This window comes from Cryptomeria japonica, chromosome 7, assembly GCF_030272615.1.
Source record: "Cryptomeria japonica chromosome 7, Sugi_1.0, whole genome shotgun sequence".
NCBI classification, from domain to species: Eukaryota; Viridiplantae; Streptophyta; class Pinopsida; order Cupressales; family Cupressaceae; genus Cryptomeria; species Cryptomeria japonica.
The window spans coordinates 76604403-76614909 of NC_081411.1; the positions used below are offsets into that span (position 1 = coordinate 76604403).

The window sequence follows — 10507 nt, forward strand, 5'->3', positions numbered from 1 at the left end:
GAGAATGTCAGGTACATTTAGCAAAAATGCTACCTTTGACGATCATTATAAATGAGCATAGATGCAATAATCACATGAAAGATTTGGTTCTTTCATTATGTCCACCATAAATATGACTGCTCTCTCTAGATAATTGAAAGGCTAGGCAAAATATTGACTTGTTGATGAGGTGTATGGTGCATATTTAATGTGGAAGAAAGTGGAATTGTAGATCATTTCACTTTATTAGGAGGCTTATTGATACAAAATAATACTTATTAGCATGCTCTAATTTGTTTAAGTGTGGATATGGATGTGTAATTAATTGTACCTGATTATTGGTAAATTGATGAAACATCATTTAATGTTATATCTTGTCATATGAAACATGACATTTAATGTTTATAATGAAATATGAAATAAATACAAAGACTTTTAAAATATGACACAAAAGGAAAAAAAATCAATTTCACAATGAATTTTCCTTATACTAACCAATAGAAAAAAGAAGAAATGGTATTTTTAAAATTGTTAAATAAAAAATAATTTAAATTCTGTATTGTAATTTAACCTAAAAAAAAATTACACAATGGAAGCATAAGTATTCCTGCGAGAGGCAGAAAATAAAAAGGTAAGACGCCAATCTGAAGGGGTTCACGTAACGGCCATATTTTCCGGAATTCTCCGCCCATGTTGGGCTGCATCCTACGTCAGAAATCTTACGTTTTATTTCTGACGTGAAACTTGAACAATCCTGCCTCTTTCATGTCTTTCCGAAAATTTATCGAAGATTTTTTGAACTGTCCAACTGCAACAAAGAAAATTTAATTTTTTTTTTGAAATTCAAAATATTTTCAATCACTTCATATATTAATTATTGAAAACTACTTCGAACTGTCCAATTGCAATAAATTTTTTTTACAATTCAAACATATTTTCAATCACTTCATATATTAATTATAGAAACCTAATTTGAACTGTCCAACTGCAACAAAGAAAATTTATATTTTAAAAAAATTCATTTAATTTCTTAAAATTTTCATCCACTATTTCAATGTAATTTGTTCCCTCATAGAGAGAAGGGGCAACTGCCAGTTGTACGCACCATTGACTATTTGTCCTAGAAGCTTCCACTCTTAAATATCAGAACAGCATTATAAAAAATCTACTCATGTTAGGGTTTCATCACCGCAAGAAATGAGGAAGAGAAAGATTGCATCCTGCGCAGCCTGTAGGCCGCAACGCAAAAAGTGTTCAGAAGAATGTATTCTTGTTCCACATTTTCCTCCAGATGATCCCGAAAAATACACAATCGTGCAGCAAGTGTATGGAACTAGCCATATCGCTAAACTACTTCAAGTAAATTTTAATCATGACCCATTTTTTGTTCTGTTTTAATGGGTTTTAGTTTTTCAAACATATGTACTTGCTTTTGAACGACACTATATATTGTCTGAAATGTCTTTCGTTGCCTTTGACTTAAGATTTGCGTGGTATGGTATCCAAATGATTCACTGACCTTAAGCAGCTGTGACTTTATTGATGGTACAGATATTTGAAGATTCAAAAAGCCAAGAGTAACCCTTATTCCTAGCAGCCTTTTTGTAGTGTTTGTAATAGAGGTCTAATTCCAAGTGAGGAGTTGAAACCTTTAGGGAACTAGTATGAGAACGCCCTAGCCAAATGTATCTATCATGCCTCTTTAGTTTTTTGCGACTTCTAACGCTACTAACCCACCTTGTTTTATGGGTCGGTGTTGTTTTGATCATAATAATGGATCTATATGAACAGTTGTTCAACGCTAGAAGAACTATCCCGGTGACAAGTATTCTCAGGTTAGGATGTTAGATAAGCAGTCAATTCTGATTTAAGCTAGGTAGCTAGCTATTTAACTCTGGCTCTGCTATTTGACTGATTGCCCTATTGTACTGTCAGCTCAAATATTATTGGAGTAATTTACATTCAGCTCAAATATAACATGAGATTTATGATCAAAGATGTCAGAACAAATTATTTCCCCAAAGTACGTATGTTTTTTCCATTAGTTTTATCATGGTACTCATGTATTTATGGGTTATTGTTTTAGGGTCTGGAGGCCAAGCAAAGAGAAGATGTAGTAAAGAGTATCGTGTGGGAAGCAACTGCAGGAATGAAGGAACCCATCCGGGGAACTGCCAGTGTGGTCCATGAACTGCAGAAGCAAATAGCGGAGCTGGAATCTCAGTTGAAGGCCAAGCAAGAAGAGCTCATCAATAAGCGTTATGAATATGATAAGCTTGTATTCCTCCTCCCCACTGGATCTCCTGATGTTCAATATGTATATGGCACTGTTACAATATTTATGAGCACCTGGATCCTATGCTGTTGTGGGAGCCAATAAGCAACGTAGAGATTTATGAGGATGAGTTGGTTAAGATGATTTCTTAATGTCATCTGTATAGATAGAAAGCTGTTTTTGGATTAAATTGTGTACAAGATTTTTGAATCGACGTTTCGGATAACACTCTGTGACCTATCATCAAGATAAAGAGAGCCAAAAGAATCAGTTTCGGATCAAACTCCGTGATCCATCATCAGGATAAAGAGAGCCAAAAGAATCATGATCCATCGTCCACATAAAGAGAGCCAAAAGAATCATAATTGTATCATGATCCATCAGCCGGATAAAGAGAGCCATAATTTTGGCTCTCTTTATCCTAATGATGGATCACGAAGTGTGATCCAAAACGTTGGGTTATAATTCTTTTGGCTCTCTTTATCTTGATGATAGATCACGGAGTGTGATCCAAAACCTTGATTCAAAAATATTGTACACAATTTAATCCAAAAACGGCTTTCTATTTTTACTATAGATTGTGGAAATCTCTTATCATTAAAATCATGTGCATAATTTTAATAATCATGTCTTCTTTGTTTACCTCTGAATAGCTATTTTGTATGACACTTTAGGATGTCCGCCTTCATTGTAATTATCAACTTTCTTCAAATAAAAGCATTCACATCCCTAGCTACTAAAATAAAAATTGTATTATCTTGGCAACAACTGTAAGTCCATACCATTGGAATGTTTGGTACATTTAGTAATTCATTACAGTTTTCTATCTTAAATTTTGTAAGTTCTTGATGGTGGTGCAGTTGTTAGAAACTTCTTTGGTTTTTATTTCTCATGTTTTCTATGATAGTTAACATTATTTGAAAATCCTTATGTGATATTTTCTGAGTTCTTTATTATTATGATTTCATTCTTGATCAAAATAAAAGAAAATAATAAGTACATAGTTTTCTGTTCTATCTTAGATTTTATGTATTAAGAACATATACAACATTAATGCAATCAACAATTTATCTTACAAATTAATATTGAAGCTATAATTATTAAAACAAAGTTATTCATAAAAGTCAAACAATCTAATAGTGAAAGTTCAATTCGTAAATTAAATATGTATGTTTTAGTTTAAAATATAAAGTTGTTTTAGATTGTTAAATTTTTGAATTACTTAATGTCTAAGTAGAGTATAACAAGAACCATTTCTCTTAAAACAAATTTAAAATTTATATTCTAGTTCATGTTTATTTTTTAATTAGCTTTAATTGATCTTTATAATATATGATTAGGCTTGTTTACTTTTTTTTTTCTTTTTTTTTTGTGATTAGTTGTATGACAAGTCATTTTATTGATAAAAAAACTTATTTAACCTGTACAAGATATTCTTAAATTAGAATATAAAATATCGACAACTTATAGTTTTGGTATAAATAAATTAAAAGTCAAAATATATTATGCCCAAATCATCGTGACGAAGTCTTTGGTCTATGAAATTGAGATCACATGATTGAATATTGACATAGATTTTTAGAATAGCTGCCATATGATGTGATAGATTTTATATGAGCTGGTCTACATTTAACTCTTGAGGATGTCTAGGATTACACTTTTTGTTCAACAAATAATTTATGCTAAAAATTGGGGTCCTGAAAAATTAGCCTATCGAAACAATGGGTAACTAGCCCTATTAGAGATTTTAGACTTTCTACATATTCTTTTTTATCATTGTCATCTTTCCTTGCATCATACTATATTAACTAAGGAGATTTCATTTTAAAATGGTCTTGGCCACCTTCAACCTAGCAATTGTTGCTGGTGTTTATTGTTTGGTGTCTAGTGACAATTTCTCCTTCAAACAAGTTTCTAAAAAAATGTGCCAGTTTTTTTTCACAAGCTATGCCTTTTGATAACCCAACAGATGAGGTTTTACCCATTCTAAAATTTTATTCTACATGTTAATGGTTAGAGTAGCATATTCTTAAAGAATATTTTATTGTGAGGATCCCCCATGTAAGTATTCTCTAAGATTCTATTGCAAAGTCATGAGCCCCGCACAAGATTTATCTTCATAGAGTCCAAAACCTCACCAAAGGGATTTTTCTTCTCTTTCTTGTTGAGGTTAATCATGTTTAGGCTATCTTTTACCATGTCCATGGTATTTTAGCTCCAAATTTATAGGACCTTCCAGCCTAACTCTTAACAATTTTCTCACTTTAATGAAAATAAGCTTTGTGTTTGTGTTTGGCTAGAGTTTTTGAGTCTTCCTTTTCCTTGTTGTCATTTATTTATAGATATCGCTTCGTCACTCAAGAAGGTTATTTATGCTAAATATTATCATTTATATAATGCTCAAACTTGGAAATATATTTGTTCTGAAGTCATTTTGTCTCGTGACATCAAATAAATAATTGATATTCACATAGAAAATCTTAATCACATACCTAGCATGTGCTCTATTTAAATTTTCCAAATATATGCTTCTAGTGTCAATCCTCAAAGCATAAAGTTAAGGATTGATCATTGTTTATTCCAAACATTAAGACCCCTCCCAAGGTTTGTGATCCTCTACATGTTCATGAATTTTCTAAACCAAAAGAGAAATGGACGATGGTGATTTGCAAGAAGTCTAACCCATATAACCATATTCTAAGAAAACCACAGGAGAATTATACTATACAACAATAACATTTTGATTCACTGGGGAAATATAGCTTTCAATTCAATTTTTACTAAGGTTCCTATTCATCCAAAGTTTGCACCAACACTCAACTAGATTTTGTTCTCTCTTCTTAGCCATATGGTTTGTATCATTGTCATAGGCCCTTTCAAGCATGTCAAGGAAGGCAAGATTACTCTAGAAAAATGAGGGAATGGTTATTATTTCCTTCAAAAGGTTTCAAAATTCTTGTTTAATCATTAATACTCTCTCAAGGACAAGGATCATAAGAAATACTTGCAATCATGAATTTAATCTCGTGGAAATCTAAGGTCTCACTTCACTCACCAAGAAGTATTTTATACAAATTATTTGGCATAATTATCCTACTATTGATGTTCTGATTAATAAAATTAAGATAGGTCCAGACCTTTATATATACACTAAACAACAACACCCAAGGCACATGAGGAACATGCACCTAGCCAGAAACAAACTACCAAACCAAGCTAGAAACTAGAGAGACACCAAAGACAAACAAAAACCTAGACAAAGACTAGAAACAAAACCAAAAAGGAAAAAGAAATCAGCCACCCACTAAAGACACAAAAGGATGGCCTACTCGACAAAGGCATTACTGTCTTTCCAATCCTTATATAGACCCTTGATTTTATTAAGAAAATAAATCTCTTGAGTCCTTTGTAGGGACTAGAGCACCAAAATTTGGGGTAGCCTTGATCAAAGAGGCAAGGGGATCCACCATTGTAGACAGAGAATATGTCAATGTTTTCAGCTTTACATTTTTACGTTCAATTTCTTCCTTAATAGCAAGCAAATTTGTCGAATTCTTTGAAGCCATATCTTTTCTCAACATATACATTTTCTCTTTTTTTCTCTTAAAGACCTTCTAGATTTCTTTCAGTTCTGCCACTACATTTCTTTCAGCCCTCTATGATAACTTCTCATTAAGATCATGCACTAGACCATATACCATTTTTCTGATTTTCGAGCCATATCACTAGCAGTTTTCCAAATCCTAGAATCATTTTCCTACATCACCCATTTGTTATACTCAGCCCTTGCTTCCACCACTACTTTTAGATTTTTTATCTTTCGTGTGGCCACATTAAACTATGACAAGATTCATTTAATAACTGCATCCTATCACCTAATTTTTTATTTCAACTTTGACACTGTTACTTATAGATTAAGGGAATTGAGATTGGGAGCAAAAAATTCCTATCCAAGTGTAAAAAAGGTAGCCTTCTCTGATGTAGTAGGACACTATTCATACTTTGAGGCCAAGGACATCTTATATTCCTCTGAATACTCCTCCTCATTCAAATCCACTAGTTCCAATTCTTGAGAAGGAGGGGTTTAGGAAATTTTATGCATCAACCCTTTGATAGGGTTGAAATGGGTAGTAACAGGCTTGTCTTTAGATGTTTAAGAAGCATTTGTGTTTAGTTTTAAAACAGGGGCACCACAAAGATCCACCACCAAATTTGAATCTGACAAGGGACCAGGGGAACGTTGGTATTTTATATTAACTAGGTTAGTTTTTTTTACAAATAGACAACTAGATTCTATTAAATTAAGAAATAAAATTCACTATTCACAAAATAAAGTAGGGGGACACAAGATCATCCCCAAAAGTTCAAACAGACAAAGCCTAGAATATCCATCAAATGTCGTACTAGGTTAGTTTTAGGTTAATAGTTAAATAAAATAAATTAGTTAAACTGGTAATTGATAGGAATTTATGTTCTCATTAGGGAGTTTTAGTAGTTGTTTAAGAAAATAACGACTTTATATAGGCAATGTTGATCTATATAAAATATATCCTATTTGAATTAATATATGAAATATTTTTCATTGTTCTTTTATATGGTATTGGAGCAATTCTGATCCTTGTGTTCTTGTGAAGTGAAAGTAGGATGGATTGGCAGTGCAAATATAAGGGTAGGGTAGCATTAGAAGGTCTTGATAGTCTTTTAGTAGGTGAAACAAATCTATTAGAATGCCTTAGGTGTCAAACTATCTCTATAGAATACAACATTATTGGGCGTAGATATAATATGAATGATATCCACTAATCTAGATGGGTATGGAATTTATGGTGGGAAAAGGCATATGATAGAATGAGATTGGGTTGACAAAGGCATCCAAATATTTAATTTTTGATTCCATTGTTAAGATATTCAAAACTCTTGTTGAGAAGTGTTAAGGTGTTAGGGGGACCACAACAATAAGAGAATAAACTATTGGCAATGCAGAAAAGTATTTTTGTGAGCTATGAATGAAGATTATTGAATCACCATCTGATCTTTTCTTCTTTTCAATATATATGGTGTTGGAATGAGATGATGATTGGTAGCATTGAAGCATAAAATAGGCATGTAAAAGATTTAAAGAGAATACAAATTTGTTATGATTTGAGGAACATGACAAGGAGTATCACTATGCATGAACATAAGACATTTGGAAAGTTGCAACCTATCTAGATCACGATATACATTTTTACGCCTATGCATAGTGAAAGAAGAGGTACGAAAGTACTGATAGATTGTATATATATTGTTCCATGTGAAAGAGAAAATTGATCCCTTTTCTCACACCCTTGAAGATTGGGGAAGATAATAGTTCATGATTCAAGATTTGTAAGTGAGACCATTGCCATAAATTCTTTGGAAAAAAGAAAGCAGTCATTCATCATGAAGGTAGGAATAAGATATTTACAAGTAGTTAATATGTGTGCCATCTAAATATTTGAATTTAAAGGAAGATCTTTGTGGTATAACATGTATCAAGAAATGGTAGTTTAAAGCTTCAATATTGTGCTTCAGTTTAAAAAAAAAAAAAGGAATTGTAATGGTATGATCCACAATGCCTTATATATATTAAATTTTTAGATAGATATGTTAAGAACAAAGTGATTTAATAAATCCATAGGAATTCAAAAGGTTTTAGTATAATATTAAGAGCCACTAGGTTTTTTTCAAATAAGCCTTCATTGTTTGTTTCTAGGAAATAGGCCCTTACAATGATAGTATCAGTTGTTGGTCAATATTTAAACCTTCATTTATGCATTGAATTGGTAAGGAAAATATAAGTGTGTTTCATTTTTTGAGGCATAAAATTGATTATTAGATGCATCCATCATTGGGTAACATTTTTTATTAATGGCTAGAAATATATCAAATATTGATTGTGCTTTCAAAGTTATCTTTGTTCCATGTGTGATAGCCTTCAAAGTCTCACCTAAAACATTAAATGGATAAAGTGTAACAAGATCATATCAGAGGTTGGAGGTAATGGAGGCACTAGGATATATACCATCCCAAGCCAACATCTTGCTTAGGGATGATTTATTGCATGAGAAGCATCCTCTATCATCTGAAACCAACTTCTCACTTAGGGATGATATATTACATGAGAAGCATCCTCTTGCATTTGTGTTCCTAAAGAAAAGAGATGAATTGGCATTATATGTCCCTTTAACAAGAAAGGGGGGAAATATTTCTTGTTGGTGCACTTGGTGTATTTGTAGTAGTGTAAAAGTGGCTCTACAAAGGGAAGAACTATGTTCTTGATTCCATAGTATACATTCAGATATCCCCAACTAGTGAAACTGGTGAAGATATCTAATTATAAAAATGGAAAGAGAAAATGATAGAGAGTCTTTGGTTTGAATCTAAGTATCTCAGTCAAGGATTCTAGTGTGGCGTGATGTAGTCTTGTATGTACTATAAACCAAAAACTCAGAAAATAGAGAGAAACCAACCCTATGTTTTAGACAACCTTCAAAACCCAGTATTAGAAATATAATATATATTTAAATAAAATAAATAAATAAACAATATATACAACAAACCTTTGTGTGGTTGAATGCCTTCACAAAACCTATTCATAGGAAGAAGATAGATAATGTTTGGGGTTTTATAGGGGTTTGCCTCAGTCAAAACCCTCTCTTAGTTGTTTCCAACTCCAAAGACCACCAAATAGAAAGATTTATCAAAAGATAAATAAATAGAATGATAAATGAATAAATTGATAGGGGATAGAATAAATCCCAAGATGTAGAAAGACACAAAGGAGATAGAAAGATATTACTAGCAAGGCTTGATAAATCCAAGAGAGATACAAAGAGTATTGTGACAAGCTCGAAATAGTTGTAACAAGTGAGAGAGAAAGAGGAAGAGAAAGATGTTAGAGTTGAGAGAGCACTAGAGATTACTAAAATAATTAAGACAGATCCAAAGAGATAGAGAGATTGTATGACTTGAAAGTATAGATTTAAAAGGAAGAATAGGAGGTAATGAAGAGACCGGCGAGCCATTTAGAAGATTTTGAGCCATTACCACCAAACTAGGCAAGTGACAAGTGTCAAAGCACTTAGAAACAACATTTGAAAATTGATATGTTATAGGATGAATGTATAACACGTGGAAATTCACGTGTCGTGCTAGTGCTTAGACGAATACACTAAAAAATGACAAGTTGCAAGAGAAACACATAGTCAATGTAAAACAAAAGTTGAAGGATAGCTATTGAAAAGGTGTCTTGAGCATCCTGAAAGGGAAAAGGCTAATGCAAGGGCTAAAATGGGCCTAATATAAGTCTAGAAAAATGGACACTGAATTGGATATAAAAGTGTATGTGTACTTACTAGGGACTATGCAATTTTTGACTCTACATTTTTCCCCTACTTTAGTGGGCTTATGAATCAACATGAATAAATGAAATCTACTAAACATAAAACAAAATTATGATGTCAAAATGATACTATAAATTATGTAGACAAATCTTTAAGCCAAGGAAGCATGCCCCCAAGTTGAACACCTATGAAACAAATGTATTAGAAAGAAAAATGTGCACAAGACAACAAGGTTAGAACATGATAAACATATTGATATATAGACAAGAATATGGATAGCACGCACATGAAAGAACATAACAAACTAACTAAAATATATGAGTCTGGAAAGAAAGAGAACTCGATATAAAGGTTGTCTCAATACTATGTGTTATCCCCAAAATACAAAAAACCTCACACATAGCAATTATAAAAGGAGAGAAGAATGGAATGATTGATTTCTCCAAGGAAGAATGCACCCAAAAGTTAGAGAAGCAACCAGTGTCAAAGAGATAGCACATGACTCATACATTAGCTTGTTCTATTACCAACAATCATGCAAATGATAATGATTCAAAAGATAGATCACAATCTAGCAAGTTATGTTATGCTAGGTGACCAAAGAGAAGTCGGACCAACCCGTCTATGAAGGAAAGAAACTACCAAGAGATAAGTAGAACCAACCTTTCTATGAAGGAAAGTGACTACTAAAAGATAAGTAGAATTAACCTTGCTATGAAGGAAATCCACTACTAGTAGAGATAAATAAATGTTAGATAGGACCAACCTAGATTCCATAGAAGAAAGTAGCTATATATAAGATTGATTTCATAAGTGCCACATAGGGAAATAATAGAAAGTCACCATAGTAGGAAACAAATATATGGTTACCACAATGGACAAGAGATAT

At 32.4% G+C, this 10507-nt stretch overlaps 1 protein-coding gene across 1 annotated transcript; it reads left to right on the forward strand.

Annotated features, from left to right (window-relative positions):
* The first annotated feature begins 1176 nt into the window (after positions 1–1176).
* Positions 1177–2978, forward strand: LOC131079384 (LOB domain-containing protein 1). Its single transcript, XM_058017301.2, has 2 exons — positions 1177–1338; positions 2066–2978. Exons 1-2 carry the CDS (start codon positions 1177–1179, stop codon positions 2357–2359), a joined length of 456 nt encoding a protein of 151 aa, XP_057873284.2. The 3' UTR covers positions 2360–2978.
* The last annotated feature ends 7529 nt before the right edge of the window (positions 2979–10507 follow it).

Coding starts and splice junctions, on each gene's coding strand:
- LOC131079384 (XM_058017301.2), top strand. CDS start 1,177: ATGAGGAAGAGAAAGATTGCATCCTGCGCAGCCTGTAGGCCGCAACGC. Junction 1,339..2,065: donor ATATCGCTAAACTACTTCAA/GTAAATTTTAAT, acceptor TTATTGTTTTAG/GGTCTGGAGGCCAAGCAAAG.